General features: G+C 36.9%; 1 protein-coding gene across 1 annotated transcript in view; it reads right to left on the bottom strand.

The window, feature by feature from the left end:
- The window catches only part of ube2e2.S (ubiquitin conjugating enzyme E2E 2 S homeolog), a 138,182-nt gene that overhangs the window by 100,999 nt on the left and 18,015 nt on the right, over positions 1-19,168 (bottom strand). The window contains 1 exon segment of the mRNA NM_001094579.1: positions 9,752-9,936. Within this exon segment, the coding sequence (NP_001088048.1) occupies positions 9,752-9,927 (176 nt within the window). The 5' untranslated portion in view covers positions 9,928-9,936.

Here is a 19,168-nt window from a genome sequence, read left to right as displayed (position 1 = left end):
AAGGGACTGTAATATATTTAAACTACACTACTGCCCAGTAAATGCATTGGGCAATAAAACAATTTTGGGCCCAAACAGTAAAAAGTAATAAATCTGTTGGACACTTTTGTGTGTGTAGATTACAAAAGTAAAATACCTGGGGCAGACAGAAGACCACTTGATATAAGGAGTGCTCCTGTCTTGCATCTAGAAGGAAGGGGGTTCTGCAGGGGGATGGAGGTTGAATACAATAAAATGTGTCTGCTTTTGTCAGCAACTCCTGGGGTAATGGTATTCCAAGGTAGAGTCCTGCAGCGGGTCGGGTACCCGCGGGTTACCCACAAAAACCTGTGGTACCCTGCAGGTTACAGGTAGAAGTTCCGGGTGCGCGCGGGTCGGCGCTTCTGCGGGTTTGCGGATCAGGCCACGGGTCTTCTCAATAGCGATATTTACTCATTTTTGTCACTTCCGGGTTTACAATGACAGCACTTCCTGATTCTTGATGGTCAGCGGGTCGTGGGTCCGGGTTGCGGAAAAGGTACTTGCGGGTAGGGTCGGGTAGCGGTTCCAAACGGGTAAAAATGCAGGTTGCGGGTACGGGTTGCGGATTGCAGGTTGCGGGTACGGCTTCCAAAAAATGGACCCGCGCAGGACTCTATTCCAAGGAGCCAATTGTTGTGAATGTTCCAATAAAGAACAGTAGTCTCAATTTATGAGTAGGTTAGTGGTCTCAAAATGACCCTCTTGACAAAGCCACGCTTGTGGCGAAACGGCTGTCGAGGTGTAGCGTATGCGGTGAATGTGGGGATCCCCTCCTGCAGGCCTGAAGTGCAAGGACCTTCGTGTGTAACCTTTACGGAGTTGTAGTGGAGACGTCACCACACGCCACTACACGAAGTCGCAGTGGGGCCATTTACGGACGCTCGTTTGGTCGGTAATATTTTTATATTTGAATTGAGCAGGCTACGTCGGGAGATGCTAATATCCCATTGACACTTTACACAGGGCAATGGCCTGCCCGCCTCTTCGGCAAATCCAGATGACCACGTCCACCCACATACTATTGGGCTTCCCGTGAAGGCTTTGGTTCACACTGAAGGTGTATCCCCCTCAACACTCAGTGTGGAATACCTACATCTTGAGGATACTTGTTTTATAGGGGGTGCCTCATACAATTGGCGAACTTGTTATGCCACAGACCTGAGGATGTATTAACATTACGCTTTGCTACAATTAGATTGGATTTCAGCATTGGACATTTTGAGACCACTAACCTACTCATAAATTGAGACTACTGTTCTTTATTGGAGCGTTTTGGTCTAATCCTAAACACGCTATTTCATACTACAGCATATAATTGCCTTCCATATTGTTGTATGCATATAGATTATAGCAAGGGATCCCTTTCGCACATGCAGCGATGCCTAGTTTTATTTTAATTGGTTTTAATTCTGACATCGGCATAGTGTTGAATAAATATTGCCTTTTATTTCATATCTAGGTGCATTTATTTATAATCGAGCAAGTTGGGGTCACATGGGCAGGGGGAGAAGTCCCATTCTTGTTGTGTATATACAGTAAGAATTTGTTGGTGGACACCCAAGCCCATTTGCCCCATATACATTAGTAATATTGAACATTGGTGCCCACACTGCACTTAAGTTTTGTGTATTGTTCATATTATTGAAAAAATGTGTACGTTTTTATAAGAAACCTGACAAACTCCCCCTACTTGCTCTGACAGCTGGTCAGACGGTCCCTAACTGCTCTGCAGAGAAACAATCATACTTTCAAATGGCAGGGGGAGCTTCCCCCACCTTACTTCCCTGACCTCGAGCAGCTTTGTTTTTTTCCCTATAAAGCAGCCAGCGACTGTGTAGAGATTTGTATCCGCAGATCCAGTGCAGTCTGCATATTCTGGTTATTAATCTGTTTTGCTGTATTGGCTTCTATGGCAGATATTATTTGACTTGTGCTGTTTTGATAATTTATCATGATCCCTAAGCTTAACCTCCCAACTGAAGCCCAGACCCTATTGAGCATGTGCGTAGTCTTGGTCTTGCAAAGAGTGTTAACAAATTACAAGATTATGACCCCCTGTGGCCAACTTTAACAACATATAGACATCATTTCTAGCATTATTCTATTTCAGTTCCCCTTTAATGTGATAACTTCACTAAAAGTAGATTGACATTGGTAAAGTCTGTCCAACCCTAACATATAAAATTACTATGCATTATGCCATGTGGTACTTTTAACTCTCTGACTGAATAAGTACATTTTCAGCTGACAACAGTTTATATTCAGGGCCCGCCGCTGGTCCTCTCGCAGGTTAACACTGATGCGAAAATTGGCTCAGGAGGGGGTGAGGGGGGGGGGGGTTGGCTGCACAGCATGCACCTGGCCCCACAGGGTATAGTTCCGTTACTGTTTATATTTCAAACAAAACATGGAGATTATTTTTGTTTTGTCCTGTCTACTTAGGTATAAAGAAGCAGGAAAGACATCTTAAATGCTTTTATCCACTGAACTGATTCCATTCATTACAGCCCACTTGAGGAAAATGACCTCTTTTCACACAATTGCTGCATGAAAGAATATTGAACAGATGTGCATGTGCAACCATTTCTTCTCATTAATGAACGTTAAATAAAAATTGAGGCATTTTGGTTCTGTTATCCACAGACTGCAGATTCCACAAGCTGTGGCACTTAAAAACTGTTAAAAACATTTAAGTTATCCTTATTTAACTACATATTTATATAGCTTGATATGTAAGGCATCTGCTAAGCTTTTTTTTTTTTTTTTTAAAGAGAGCAGCTAAAGTTACATTTTCTAACTTGTAGTAGACATCTAGAAACTAAATGCAGGTTGGTTGCTAAGGGTAACCACACTGGCGTAATATAGCAATAATGTTAGTAATACACCCGTGATCACTTGCGGCCTAATTCCAAGAAATCCTGAGAGAATTTTTGTTACATATTAGCAATCAATACTTCCCAAGAAAAAGAGTTACCATGCCTGCTATGCAAACAGATCTGTTTAGATTCCCCACACCAGACAGAGTTGAAACAAATCATCCCACCCCATTCATTTCTAAAGAAGCCTATTTGAATTTAATGCAAATTCTCAAAGGTGATTGTACATTTACCCATTATTGCTTCATTGACATGTATTTGTATTCAAGTATTTAAAACCCTGTAGTGAATAAAGCTCTTGCATCTGATTGGCTGAAAGTATGTAAGGTATTATTCCCAAATGGTAACTTAACAACCAGTAAGTCTGTCGTCAATATTTATGAAGATACTTGAAGGAATATTAAGAAACTGCATGCAAGAATATATCACTCAAAAGTAAATACAAACAGTCCACATAGTTTAATGAAAGGCAAATCATGTCAGCTAATTGAATATGTTTCTAGCAGGAAGCAAGGCTTTGGACGATGGTAATGTAATTACTAAAGCATTTGCCACTACTTCCCACAGGAGATTTCGGCTTAAACTGAACAGATATGGCTATCATGCAGGTGAATCAATCTATAAATTGACAGAGAAACAGCTGAAAAGATAGAGAGTTGTTAATGGTACATTTCCAGGCTGAGCTGAAGTACCTAGTGCTTTGCATTGAGGTTCAGTATTGGGCCCAGACCTTTTTGGTTTACTTTTAATGGCTTGGAAGTTAGTTTTGAAATCAAAGTATAAATATGTGTAAATTATGCAAGAAGGTAAGATTAATTACTGTGGGTGTCTTCCTTCAAGGCATGTTAATGGGCACTTAAAGAAAAAATTAATATTACTACAGGTATGGGATCCATTATCCAGAAACCCATTATCCAGAAAGCTCTGAATGAGGGAAAGGGTGTCTTCCATAGACTCCATTTTATCCAAAAAAATCTGATTTTTTAAAAATAATTTCCTTTTTCTCCATAATAATAAAACAGTAGCTTGTACTTGATCCAAACCAAGATATGTATAATCCTTATTGGAAGCAGATCCAGCCTATTGGGCTTATTTAATCTTTACATGATTTTCTAGTAGACTTGAGGTATGAAGTTCCAAATAACAGAAAGAACTGTTATCTTGAAAGCCCCAGGTCCCGAGCATTCTGGATAACAGGTCTAATACCTGTACTATTTTAATGTATTTTATCCACATATAGTTTCTGACCCAGGGAATGAAAGGTTGGTGTTTGAGGAAAAGGGGTAGAAAATAGTAGTGTGTGGTTATAATGATTTAAAAGTTATTATGCACCTTATTTAATTACTTTTAAATATTTTAGCTGAACCTTTTCAATGAAAAAAGTGTCAGGAAGACCCAATCTAAACAGCACATGGAGCCAATTTTAGGTCTGGAATCAGTTTAAAAATCCCTGCTTTAGTTGATACAGAAACATAAGCATATAAAGGTGACTACTAAGCAAAGCTTCTCACTAAAGATGACAATACAGTGTAAATAATACAATAATATACACTGCCAGAATAGAAAAAAGGACAAACAGAAGATTTTGTATCTGTTAAACTTCAAGTATTTGGCAATTTGTCTCACTACAGAAATACATTAAATGGAAAATAGCTGTCATAACAGTTTCTGCCAAGGAAAAATTGTTAGGAATCCAAATAGACAAGGAAACAGGGTTCACTGACAGCCAACAGCAAAAGCTAATAAAATTTTGCCTTGTATACAAGTGAATTGTTGAAAGAAAAGAGATAATGTTTTTATTTTTATATATATATGTACCTGCAAGTGCGGGTGCATAAAAAAGAAGCAATGGAGAGCACATATTAAAACAATTCATTATTTCAAACATGCTCCTGCACTTCCACATGGTTGTAAATGTGTCCATCATGTCTCTTCTGATGAATGGTATGTGTGGGTTGGCCACTGGTTGGGGCGGGTTCAGGTTGAAATATGGGTCAGATTTGGAAAGCACATTCCATCACTGCTCCAAAAGATTCTGTGTCTTGGAACCAGAGGTGCGCACAGAAGAAGTGTACAGAGTGAGATGACACGGGTACTGTAGCGTGTGGGTCCTACAATGGCATTATGCGGGTCAGGTGCGGGTTAAGGTTTTGCAAATTAGGGGTTTTTCCTGACCCGCATATCACTACTTCACAATGGGATCTCTTCTTTTAATATAATATATCAATATAATATAACAACTCTCAATTTTCTGCTTTTACACCACTCAAGTCTTCATTCACAGTAACATGTTTCAATCTATTAGTGGTTTGTTGCATTATCAGGTTTCTACTCTACAATCTCCAACAGTCCTGCTAGCCATTTCCTCTCACTTTATCTAAAATCATGCTCAACTTGCCTACTATGGAATTCTCTCTCTTGTATACCTATCCAATCACACACAAAATACAAAATCTCTTAAAGAAACAGTAACACCAAAAAATGAAAGTCTTTTGTAATGAAAATATAATTTAGTGTTGCCCTGCACTAGTAAAACTGGTGGGTTTGTTCCAGAAACTCTATTATAATTTATGTAATCAAGCTGCTGTGTAGTTATGGGGGCAGCCATTCAAGGCTGAAAAAGGAGAAAAGGATCAGAATACCCTAACTATTTGCAATTCCCAAGGCAACGTACAAAGCCATCCATAGCAACTATGGAAAAAGAGAATTATTTACAGTACTTTACAGTTTAATAACAAAGACTATTTTCTTGAAAAACATCACAGCGGAGCTCAAGTTCTAGTGAATGCTTGTGGCAGAAATCTACAATGACCTTCTCTAGGAAATGAGTTCATCAGCGCCAGCATCAAGAAACACAGGCACCCAAAAATACTAAGATGTTTGAGCTGTACAACAAATGACTATACAATATGGCACCTACATTTTGCAGTCAGAATGGGATAAATAATCTGCACTGTCATCTAAACGAAGTGATGGCAATTTGATTTCCATAGTGCACTGATCTCAATGGTTATTTAACAATTCCTAATAGGCTACTGTAATATTTAAAGTTAAGGATTCTGCGCTCTGTATTTTACAAAATGAGTCATACACAAACAGGTCCACAAACAGCCAATGGACTGGCTTGAATCCACCATCCAAGACCTGAACACATAGCACTACTAAGGTTATTCTAGGCACTTGTAATCAATCTAAAGCAGAAAGTGATGTATTGAGATCAAAATTTTATTGTAACATAATTTTTCCCCAGGTTTGTTAATAGAGACTATGACAATGGGCTAGGGATCCTGTGCTGATTCTGATTGCACTAGAGATAGGAAACAATGCAAATGTTTCCCTTTGTGGCAAACTGTCTGGTTGGCTAATGCTTAAGCATGGATGTTTTCTTCACTGGCCCAGATCAATATAAATGTAATCTATGAAAGGTTCTGCTTGATGGACTTATTCCCTCTTTCATTCTGAGCTATGTGTTATGGTTATTGTTGTTTTTATAGCTTCTTTATTGCACTAATCACAGTTAACAGCTTTAAACTGTACATTTAATCTTTGTTTTCACTACATGATTTTGTTTCATTTTATACATCTGTTATTCATTGGTGTTTAGGAAAACAGCCTTCTAAATTTAATGTAAATGACTATACAAAGCAATACCTTTCCTATTTATTTGGTAATTACTGTGGATAATTTTCAACAAGCTTCAGTCACTAACAACAATATATTTTGAACATATTTATAGGAATTTGTTAAATTAAAGCTAGAAAATGGGCTGCCAATACTTCTACAATTCTGTGTGTGAATCACTGAAGTATACAAGATATTTGGTCAGCCATGCACATGGAAACCTTGTGCATCATTTAACCAATCAGATGGGGCTAAACCCAAGCTGTGATTCCTATTAAACTCCTCCATCTGCAGTTGCACCATATACTAGCAAATATAAGAAGTTCAAGCAGTACATGGTTGGCTATTGGTTGAGATCAGCGGGCCACCATACATTGCCAGCTATAACAAGAAATAATTACATATGTCAGAGTTTTATAGATGACTTCTGACTGACTGAGAAAAGGATATAGCTCTTCACAATCCATCCTACACCAATTTAGTACTTGTAGGAGAGACAATACTCAGCATGACATTAAATGTATTATTATTACTTCGTTTTAATAAGCCGGCAACATATTTTGCAGTAGAAGAGGGTATGATACACAAGGTGTGGGAAAGTGCAAGATTAGGAGCCAGCAAAATGTGTTAATTACTGCACCACGGGCATATATTATGTACTGATATGAATGTAAATCTGTTTCAAGTATTTGTTTACATTTGCACTGGTGGTCTGCAGGGAAAGCAGGAAAGATTTGCAATATTCTACAGTTGTATTTAGGTCAGCAAGGTTATTTGTCATTTTGAACCAGGGTAGTGGGGACTGCAAAGTAATGTTCCTGGGCACAACATTTTATTTAATCTTCCTGGGCAAAACATTTTTTTAAGTACAAGCACACCCCTTACATAATATTCTGCTGAAATAAACTAAACCTTACCATGTATCCAAAGTGTGCAGGGCTTAATTCTACTCTTTCTACACTAAAAAAATCTAATTTCAGAATCTACTGCTTCAGACTGATGTCTGCATGTACTGTATACAGGGCCCCCAGTAGAAATCAAAGGGCCTTGTACAACAACATTTTTGCCCCCCCCCCCACTACAACCTCCAAGCCCCACTCAAGATCCCATCCATTTCACACCATAGTTAAAAGACTACACAGACATACCTAAAAATGGTAAACCCCGCCACACACAAGTTTTAAAAAGCTATTGATGGTCAGGGCCCCCTTATAAATTAAAAAAAACTGTGGCACCAGGGCCCCTCATAAAAGTTTTTTTTAAAATCATTGGTGGTCAGGGTCCCCCATACTCTATTTTAAAAAGTGCAGCACAGCTGGGCCCCCCTTTAGACCCGTGTTCGGTACAGTAGTACCCCCTGTGCCCCCCTGATGGCGGCCCTGACTGTACATTACATAAAGTGACTACTGTTATCCGCACCAGCAAATAACAGGCATTTTCTACAAAAGGCTTGCTTTATTTTATCTGTTGATCCACGCTAGGGACGCACGGAATCCACAATTTGAGGATTCGGTATAATCCTGAATCCATCGAAAAAATTTCAGCCAAATACTAAATCCTAATTTGCATATGCTAATTACCGAAAAGAGGGGCAAAATGGAAGTGAGCATGAATTGCACAGTTAAACAATTTTTTTTTAATTTGTTGAAGATTTTGTGTGTCGAAAATTGACATGATTTTTAGGATTCAGATTCGGTTCAGCCAGGCATTTATATTCTGTCAAATCCAAATCCTGCTGAAAAAGGCCGAATTCTGTTCCTAATCCCAAACGGAATCCTGGATTTGCTGCATCCCCCTAATCCACACATTAAATTAAAGCAAATTATGCTGTAACACCCTCCCGAGCTTGCTTTATTATAAGAGAGAGAATATTATAAGAGAATATGTATTATTGTCATCTTTGGTATATGGAATTATTTCATTACTCATGCAAGCTATTCCATTGAGAGCACCTGAGGCCCAGCTTGCTACAAACATCCTTATTAGCGAACACACAGCCCCACAATTTCATCTGAACAGACTATTTTTACACTTTTCTTACAGCCTTAAAAATATACATAAGAGAATATTTCCTTCTATAAAAAAAATTTTTTCTAAATAGAACTGGGATATCAACCACCACAAATGTATGAAATGACATCAGCTGTGATAGAATGTTTGCAACTTTCAGAGTTCTGAAAATCTACATAATAATGAGGAAATATTTGAATTTCTGTCTCATGTTTATAGATTAGACTGCTTCAGTGAGCAACTAATTTACTGTGGAAACATAAAGCTGCAACTAGCCTCTTATTTAAGGGCTGCTACAAAAACACAATAGGGCATTAATATGAGAAACCAGGTTACCCTTAGCAAAACTAGATATTTTCATTCTTGGAAAATCAGTACACCTTAAATTTAACTGGTGGGTTGATTTAAATCAAAGTATTTTTTATTGTTTGCGTTTTTTTTTTAATTGTTTTAATTTTTATTCTACACCTTCCGAGTCTGGAATTGAAAGGGTGTCCACCTAGTAACCATGCAATGGTTTACATTACAGACTACAAGAATGAGACAGGGGGTGAAAATAAACACAAGGGGGTAAGCAAAAAGATAAGAATTGCAAATTATAATAACTTTAAAAATGTATCATAGAGATTAAATTCTTTTTGAATGATGAGTTAATGGCCCAATCAAACCGGTAGTAGTTAAGAACAGGTGAAATACAAATATAAAGACTGATTCTAATTTAAGAATATCACTACATTGACCTGCCCCTTTATTCCTTTAAAAATTAATTGTATAAATGCAAAATACAAATGTAATTTATAGTTAACTGACAGAAGCAGTAACACAGGTTTGGAAACACTTTAGAGGTCAACGGTAGAAATGGTCCACTTTGATCACATTTTTAACTGTTCTGAATAATCATAAAAACCCTAATTTGAACATATATTTGTTTCACCATTTTGGCACTTTCCGGGCTATCAATAAATAATTTCACCGCAATTTCCAATCAAAAGAGTTGTTTTCTACACCAGATTAGGCAAAATTAATCATTTCCCATGGCAGGATAAAGCAATTGGTTATTCTTTCTACTTTAGTTGTAAAAATTAAAATAATTTGGGTTTTCAGTTGCATTTTATTAAAAAAATAAAAAATAAAAACCACACAGCCTATTATGTAGTTACACATAAAAAAAAAAGAAAATACAACATGCTTGACATGTCTTCAAATAATAAAGAAGCAAGTACCTTTTGGCACTAGTAGACAATTTGGCAGCTGTTTTGCTGGATATCTTGCCTTCTTTCTTCTTAGGTTGTACTTTTTCCTGATCTTGCTCATTTTGAACCCCATCCCGCTGGTCTCCATCAGAGCTCCCTCCACTAGTGCTCGGACTGTCATCCACTCTTTGACCTTCAGTTGACATTTTCTGAGCCTATAAAAGTCAGTATATATGTAAGACATTCTACAAGAATCAATCACCAGACAGCACGATACAGATCTTGTCAAAAAGAAGATACCAGTTTGGCTTTTGGATTATGGCAACAGCAACAGATTGTAAAATTTTGATTGTATGCCCTTGAGCAGGGCCCTCTTTACCTCCTATACTAGTCAGTATACATATTAACAATATGTCTGAAGTATATTCCATCTATTGTACAGCGTGGTGCATATGTTAGTGCTTTATAAATGTAGTATGTGTCAATAACAATTATAATCGTGACAGCATCCTGCTTGAAATAGGCTTGTCTGCTGTTTTCCCAGGTAGTCAATATTGTATTTAAAGTAATATAATATTTGATATTGGTTCCTAGTCTATATTGACAATACACTATCTCTTTAATTCTTCAATTTCTTTATGCAGATGATCTGCATTAAGAAATTGAAGAATTAAAAAGATATTTTATTGTCAATGTTGTGGAACTTCAAGAACCGGAGACCATTTGAGGTGAAAAAATAAAGTTTATTGACATCAGCTCCGTCAATTTCGAACTCACAAATAGTCAGAACCCAGAACAAAGAAATCACAGTGTTTTTATAAACTTGGGAACCTAAGACATAAGAAACTATGGGCATTAAATGGTGCTACCATTGCAAGAGCATAGAGATATTGCTTCCCAGCACAAAAAAACAAGCCAATAGTTCTTCCTCAAGGTTGACGTGATAATGACCAAGCTAGCTTGAGACCATACAAGTCAGGGGGGCTCTGCATTAATCTGCATAAACAGAATTTTATTCTTTTTTCACAGGTAATAGGAGGCCATTTTCATTAACCAAAGCACTGAACAAACATATTGTCCCATTTGCCTTCCTGTTCTGAAAAAGTAGAGCAACGTAGCAGAGTAGGCTGGTGCCCCATGTCAGTGACCACTTAGAAGAAAAGATTAATGGCCACAAGAAGGTGCCCACCACTGCAACAACACAGGTAAGGCAAATAGGGCACAGTGGTGCAGTTTGGATATAAAGGCAGAATTTTTTTTTTTACTTTTTTATGAAAAAGAAACCTATCTACGATATACTTTGATTAAAATAGGTCTACTGTTTAACAGGAAACCTGATTGTATGCAGTGAAATACAATACAGTGAAATGAATTCCTGTATGGACATATATCACAAAATATAAACCCGTGTGTATGCAAATTCGGCAAGAGGTAAATACACCTTGAGTGGGTATAACCAGTTGGATAACCAGTCCAGTTTTCCAACTCACTTGGTGCTTACTTTACACTTAACAAAGGGCCATTCAGGTTCAGAAGCATAACCAACACAGTTAGTTATGCTTCCTTGCCTTTTTATTGTTTGCCATTCTAAAATTGGTGCTCATTATTACACCCTTGGGAGGTGGGGAGTGTTTACAAAAACATTCTTTTACTATTATATTCCTGGTGCTAACTTGCCAGTATTTTTTAGTACATTGTTGTTAGGAGCAAACTCATTACATGTGATGTTTTTAAGCAAGTATTTTTGGCATTAGTGCAGAGACTGCTAATAAAATTGCCTATGATCTCAAAGACATAGTTTATAGCCTAATAGCCATCAGGTAACTACAGTGTCAGACTGGGATGCCACCAGAAAACATTAAACCGTGGGCCTACCAGAAAACCTTTGACCGTGGGCCCACTTTCCAAACTATTATTTCTCTTCTCCTCACTCAACCTCTTTATTCTCCTAGTCTTTTATCTCTACATACTATACTCTATTTTTCCATTATTAAACCCCATAAAGAAATACAGAAATGACCATGAAATAGGCCAAATGGTTAGAAGAAGGAGGGCCCACTGACGCCTGGGCTCAGGGAGTTTTCCTGGTATCCCGATGGGCCAGTCCGACACAGGGTAACTATTTGATGCCTTTATTAAACATATCTGCTTCAACCAAAGGGAATTTAAGCATTTGCCTTTGATCTTTGTTAAATAAAACATGTTAATTGCTTGAAAGATCTTGTTACACTCACCCACTCCTTGTACCAAAGTAAATCAATCTCCTTTACAAGTATGGTCTGCTTGTGCTGCAAGATCAAGTAGCCAGGCCTTATTGCAGTATCCTAGCAAATGAACATTTAAAAGGATAAAGGGCTGAGAGTGCTACCTAAAAGACTCCGTGCCTGTCTGTTATTTTGCAGAAGAGACTGTCTGCCTGTCTGACTGCGCTCTAGTCATTTCCCCATCCCCCCTATATCCAAGTGTGGTAGGCTGCTATGGCTCTTGATAGCATTTAAACTGCAGCCAGAACATGTTGAAAGTACTATCAAATTCTACACAAAATCCTGCTACTGTGATTGCAAGTTCAAGCCCTGGATGTCATATAAAGGAAAATATAATTCATATAAAAGCCAAAGTTGAATGTGAAGATTCAGCTATTCTGATTCTCATGCAGCTAGCGAACAGCATAAATAGATTTGAATAGCAAAGAACAGCTATGTTTACGAATGAAAATTCCTGAAATGCTTTTATCAGATGGCCTCAAATGAAAAACACATTAAGAGCTGTCACAACAAGAATACATCGTGCCATTGTTCTGCACAGTATGCAGCAGCGAGCACACAGAATATTAGTGATGATCTATTGACAGCTCGTACCTTACCCCATCCTACAATAAATGAAACATCATTATGTATTTGTTTAGAATACCCAGATTGAGCACTGTGTGTTTTAACAAGCCACGGGCTAATAGCAGGCTACCAACCCCATTACACAATGTACACACAGCAGCTGTTACAATGTTCATTGTGTACAAGTATATTTTTGTTCAATAAGCAAAATGTTTCAGGCACAGTCATTTATAGCCACACTTGATCATATCTATGCCTCTGTATATACAGGCCATTTACTTAAATATTATTACTGTTAAAGATACAGCAAAAAAAAAAAAAAAAAAAAAAAGAGTGTTTTAAAGTAATTACAATATAATGCAGTGTTGCTCTGCACTAGTACAACTGGTGTGTTTACTTCAAAACAGTACTAGAGTTTATATAAAATGTGCAGTCATTTATAGGAAATCTGTACCCTTGAAAAAGTTAGGTCTCTATGAAAAAATATATTGCATAAAACAGCATATGTAAAACCCTGCTTCATGTAAATAAAAATATTTTCATAATATACTTTTTTATATTATTTAATATATGCCATTGGGTAGTCATAAATAGAAAATTGCCATTTAGGGTGGTGGCACATGTGGCTATTCGGGGAGATTAGTTGCCCAGCAACAAATCTCCTCTTCTTCGGCGACTAATCTCCCCGAAATGTCTTCCCGTCGGCAAGAATGTGAATTGCTGGCACAATGGCTTACGTATTGCTTTGGTTTTCCAAAGTCGCCGAAGCGAGGCGACTTCGGAAAACGAAGCAATCTGAGTGCCATCCGGCAACAGAGTTCTGTTATATGCTTCCACTCTTCTTCCTGTTACAGTTAGAGCTGCAGTATTTCTGGTCAGGTGATCTCTGAGGCAGCACAGAGACCATCTGTGGCAAGAGATGTAAAAGGGTAATATTTACTTAAATATATACATACCAGTTTGGTAAGATTCTTTAATATGCCACTTAATATGATATAAACCATCTGCTGCTTAAAGTGGACCTGTCATCGGACACACAAATCTGTATAATAAAAGTCCTTTTCAAATTTAACATGAAATCCAATTTCTACTTTTTATTAAAGCATTCATAGCTGTTGTAAGCTCATTTAAAAATCTCAGCTGTCAATCAAATATTGTCTGGCACTACTCTATGCCCTGGGCATAGAGGCAGGGCAGACAATTACTTTCACTTTCCACTCAGCACTAGTTGTTACTGCTCTCCACATATTCCCCCGTTCTCTTCACCGTTTAATTGTGTAAACAGGGCACCATTCTAGTGCACAAACAAGATTATGAGATGAAGCAAGGTTTGCCTTAATAACAGTGCCCACAAAATGGCTCCTGCCTGCTTGCTATAATTAAAAGTTCCCAGACTGAAGGAAACAAGATTCAAATAATTTATATAGTGTAATTAAAGTTCATTTTGCTTGACTAACGTGATAAAACAGGATTTTGAATAATTTTTTTGGGTGACGGGTCCCCTTTAAGTATTCATTTTTGGGGTACAGTTTTCCTTTAAAGGAGAAAACTAAACTAAAACTAAAAAAAACCCTACCCCCCCACCCTACATAGACCCCTTCTCCCTCCTCCCACCCCAACTTAGCTGCCCCCCGTGGAAATACCTCAAACTTTTACTTACCCGCAAGTCCCAAACATTCTGTATAACAGGTTGCATACCCGTACAGAACTTACATGATATCTACTGTGTAACTTGTGCTTAAATTACTGTTCCCAAAGCTACACACCAGCTTGTTTAGTAAATTATAGTACTTTATATTGCCATTTCTTTAAAACACTTATTTGTAGATGTTCCTACTGTTCCTTTAACCCTATTTATTATTATTATGCTTTATTTTGATAGTGCTGACATATATACACAGCAGCATACAGAGATTCAATTCCCATAAAACACACGCACACTAGGTAGGATTGTTATCTGGTATTTTACCAGTCTAGTTAGCAAATCACCAGCTATTTAAAAGTATTTTAAATTTAAAAGAAATGAACTTGCAAGTTAATTTGGAATTCAATGGCATTCAGCATTTTGCATCAGTTTTAGATTTTCAATAGCATTATTTCCCTAAAAATAATACTCACAAGTAAACACAAGAAGTTTTAAGCTAAACGGGACAACATTTGGAGGTAAAATGAAGGAAAATAATATGTAAAAATATTTTTCAGAGGGGTTGTGTTTAACACAATAGTATGCTCTGCACCAGCCCTATTCATTGAACCTGTCGAATAAGCCTTTTTAAGACACTTGCAAAAATATGCCATATCCATGATGCAGATACTTCAAACAAACAAGTGCCTTGCCCAATGCAATACTTCCATTACAAAAGTCAAATGTGTGTCAAATAAACAAACTCAAATACAGCTGTTTTAACAGCTCTGCTTGCATGTTTCCACTGGCAAATGCATGCAGTGTGTGTAGAAGAAAATAGTTATAATGTAACAATTGCTGGTTTCACAGACTATTAGGGCAAGGCCAGATGTGGTGTTTTTACTTTGCGTTTCTAAAAAAGCTCAGTCGGGCTTAAATACGCATAAACTGCACTACCACTGAAACTAATGGAAAACGCACTATGGCAATTCTCACAGGGCGCTTGCAAGCTGAAATCCGACACGGACACCAGTATTGGCGTTTTTTTAGCAGAAACGCCAATACGCCAAATCAATAGACTCTATGGGATCTGCAAGTTTGGAAACCACACTTTACGTAAAAACACAGCGTATTTTAAATATGGCGTCCAAATTCTTGCGAGGTAAATGACGCATGTAAGTTTTTACGGCCGGTGACGTAATTACGTTGTGTATTGACAATCATTACAGCTCCATTTTGCATGTAAATCGTTTTTCTATTTCTAAATAGCTTTTCTATTTCCAGCCACAGAATAATGGGGAACAAGAACAATGAGAAGTGCATGTTGGGAAAAGAATCCTACGTGCTGAAAAATGCATGGAAAACCCATGTTGACAGTCGCACGTGGTTTCAATGGCGTATTTACGTCCAACAAAGCTTTTTTAAAAATGCCATGTGTGGCTTTGCACTTAGGGCTCAATTACGAATGCAAGTGCAGTATGAAAAGTGTTATTTCAGATGCAATTTCCAGTTTGTTTTTTTCACCTAGAATGCAGCATTTCCCACATGCACAATTATTCCTGATGATCAAAAAGGTTGAAATTGCATGTAGGTGTTTTGATGTATTGGACACAACTGCACTGATGATTTTCAGAGTTTGCTCATGTTTCAAGCACAAGTCTGCTGCACCCACTGAAGTAGCCCTCAGTGGCAACAATGAAATTATCACCAGCTTGAAGGTGACAGAATCTCCCCAAGAAAACAATTTGTAACAAAGTCACGTGCACACCCCAGCCCTTTGATATAGATTTCCGCCTGGTGCACAGACCCTGGGAAGACGGCACTTCCACACAAGATACAAGAAAAATTAAGTACCGGCACTCGAGGTGATTCAAACAGGGGGCAAGCCCCTTGTGTGTATATTTGCGTCACAACGTTTCAGGTTTAAATAACCAAACAACCCACCCCCTCATGAATAAACAATTGTCCATTATCCACTATATCCAATTTTAGGATAGAGTCCAGTGTAGTGTCCATATAGAAAAACATTGTCCATATACCACATTATTAAATCAATGAAAACCAAGATTATAAACAGTATAAAAAAGATCAAAATATATTATAACGAATCATGAGAACATCTTTCCCTAATGCATAAGAAAAGAACACAATTTGTCACAGGAGGGGGGAGGGACACCCTGGCACCAAGCTAAACAATAAGACCAAGAGGTTTTTTTTTTTTGCAACTTAATTTGTGGTTATGGTCATAAATGAGCCCTTATTTGTCAGTGATTACTCAGATCTAGCACAAAGCAGGACGGAGTTGTTTGTAGCAGGATAAAAATGACAAAAAGAGAGCATGCCAATAACTCATTAAATATATTAACATTCATTGTAAAAACATAGTATATATTTTTAAAAAAAAACAAAAAAACGTATATACTCACATTCACAAAATTTGGTTATATTTATTACAGGAAAAACATGTCAGTTAAAGGAACAGTAACACTAACAAATGAAAGTGTTTTAAAGTCACAGTTCAATGTAGTGTTCTGTTCTATTATGTTAGACATCCGACCACTCCAGCCTTTATAGATTACATTTTTGGCTAACTGTATTGGAAAAAATTTTTATTTTGCACAACTTATCCATTTACCCAGTTTTTATTTTTATACTAAATAATTCCTTTAAGGTTATTAAAATGTGATGATTGTACCCCTGCACTGCACAAACATTGAGTTTGCTTCAGAAACACGATTATAGTTTATATTAAAAAAGCTGCTGGGCAGCCATTCAGTTCAGAAAAAAAGGCATACGTTACATAGTAGATGATAGAAAAATTCCCATGGTATTTTACAGAGCTATGTAAACCTTTTTTTTCCCATCTTAATTGGCTGCCCCCATGGTAACACAGCAGCTTATTTATATAAACTATAGAAATCTTTCTGAAGCAAAGACTAAATGTTTACTAGTGCAGGGCAACAGTAAATTATAAATTAATTAATTTTTTTAAAAAAAACTTTAAATTGTTTGGTGTTACTATTCCTTTAAAAATACATTTATATATTTATATACAAAACCACCATATATTTTTTTGATGCCTGCTATTTAACTTTTATCAGACAATGTCTTATTGCAGTTTTAACCATACAGTATACAGGTATAGGATCAGTTATCTGGAAACCAGTTATCCAGAAAGCTCTAAATTATGGAATGGCCATCTCCCATAGATTCCATTTTATTCAAATAATGCACATTTGTTAAAATGATTACCTTTTTCTCTGTAATAATAAAACAGTACCTTGTACTTGATCCGAACTAAGATATAATTAATCCTTATTGGCAGCAAAACCAGCCTATTGGTTTAATTATTGTTTAAAGGATTTTTTAGTAGACTGAAGGTATGAAGATCCAAATTACGGAAAGTTCAGTTAAAGATCAAACCCCAGGTCCCGAGCATTCTGGATAACAGGTCCCATACCTATACTGGTGATATATGGGACAGAGATACATTCTGAATGGATCAGATGTACTGTATATAACGTATCTACTTTAAAGGGGTTGTTCGCCTTCCAAACACTTTTTTCAGTTCAGTTGTTTTCAGATTTTTTCCCAGAAATAAAGACTTTTTTCAATTACTTTACATTATTTAAATGACCCTGTCTCTGGTGTTTGAGTCTGGCAGCTCAGTAGTTCAAACTCTAAACTTTTACAAATTTGTAACATTTATATTTCTCAGCAGCATCTCTGGAGTATTAGCAACTATTGTATCAATTCTAACAGTTGCCTGTAATGTAGCCCAGAGATTCCGCTCAGCAAGGACAAAGATAAGAAATGTATCAACTAAATGTATCCACTTAGAACAGTTTACCGGGTCAGTGACCTCCCCCCTTCCCAAAGCTGCTTTAGAAGGTGATAAAAGACAATTTACACTTCAATATTAGAAAAACAGCAACACATAGAAAATAGAAACGAATTGGAAAAGGTCGTTATTTCTGGCGATCTATCGGAAAGCAACTAGTTGTTTGAAGGTGAACAACCCCTTTAAAATCTAACAAACATTTCTGTAGCTTATAACTGAAATGTCTCCAAATAAAACACATCTAAAAGCTAGCATGGCTTAATTTCTTAATTTGATTGTAGGGAAATAATTACAGTTCAGATTCAGTTCATATTGGTATGCTTTAGTATTAAATTACTAGTGACATATTTACACAATGATCCTGTCATAGCTTTCATTTGAAGGTCAATTTTACATGTTTTTTATTGTTGTTTCGCAGTCAAGAAGAATAAAATATCCTTTTTTAACTACTGATCAAATTTATAATATGGTCTGTATTGAAACCTTTGATCCTAATAATCTTTTCACTTCCCATTTAAATAAAGATTTATTCAAACTAGAAAACAGACAAAAGTCATAGTGGTAACATCTTTCTGTCATTTACACGTGACAGATAAGAAGCATCACGAGGTGCAGCCCCTTGCGCCTCTTAGTACTCTTGCACTTGTACTCAGAGGTTAAGTAAATGGTTCCCGTATCATTTTACAAGCAGTATTTGGAGTCGGGTATTGATTGACAGATAACTAATAGACCGTTAACTCTAATACTCTAGGTAAAGAGAGAACACACCAATGATGTTAGAGCAGTCAAACAAAAGCTGACTTAAATTCCTGAATGAAGAGAAAAAGATTGCTGAAGGGGAGGCATGGAAGATTAACTTGTTTCAAGACAAGTAAAGAATTATTTATATTTAGAACATTTTCCATACAATTAAGCTCATATTAAACATTAAAATCTTGTAACAGTTCCCCTTTAAGAAACAAAAAACAACTACATAATACAGTTGACATATTATTTTAATGAATGCAAATTGATCCTGCTCTATTTCACGACATATAGGCCAGACATATAATTTATACTTCTTCAAATATGGCTACCAAGCAGTTTGCTAGAATGAACTAGGCCTTAGATGCTTAGATGAACATGGCGCTCCAGTATCTAACATATTTAAT

This window comes from Xenopus laevis, chromosome 6S (genome assembly GCF_017654675.1).
Source record: "Xenopus laevis strain J_2021 chromosome 6S, Xenopus_laevis_v10.1, whole genome shotgun sequence".
Lineage (NCBI taxonomy): Eukaryota > Metazoa > Chordata > Amphibia > Anura > Pipidae > Xenopus > Xenopus laevis.
Note: the sequence above shows the minus strand (reverse complement) of the source record. Positions and strands in the feature narration are given on the sequence as shown.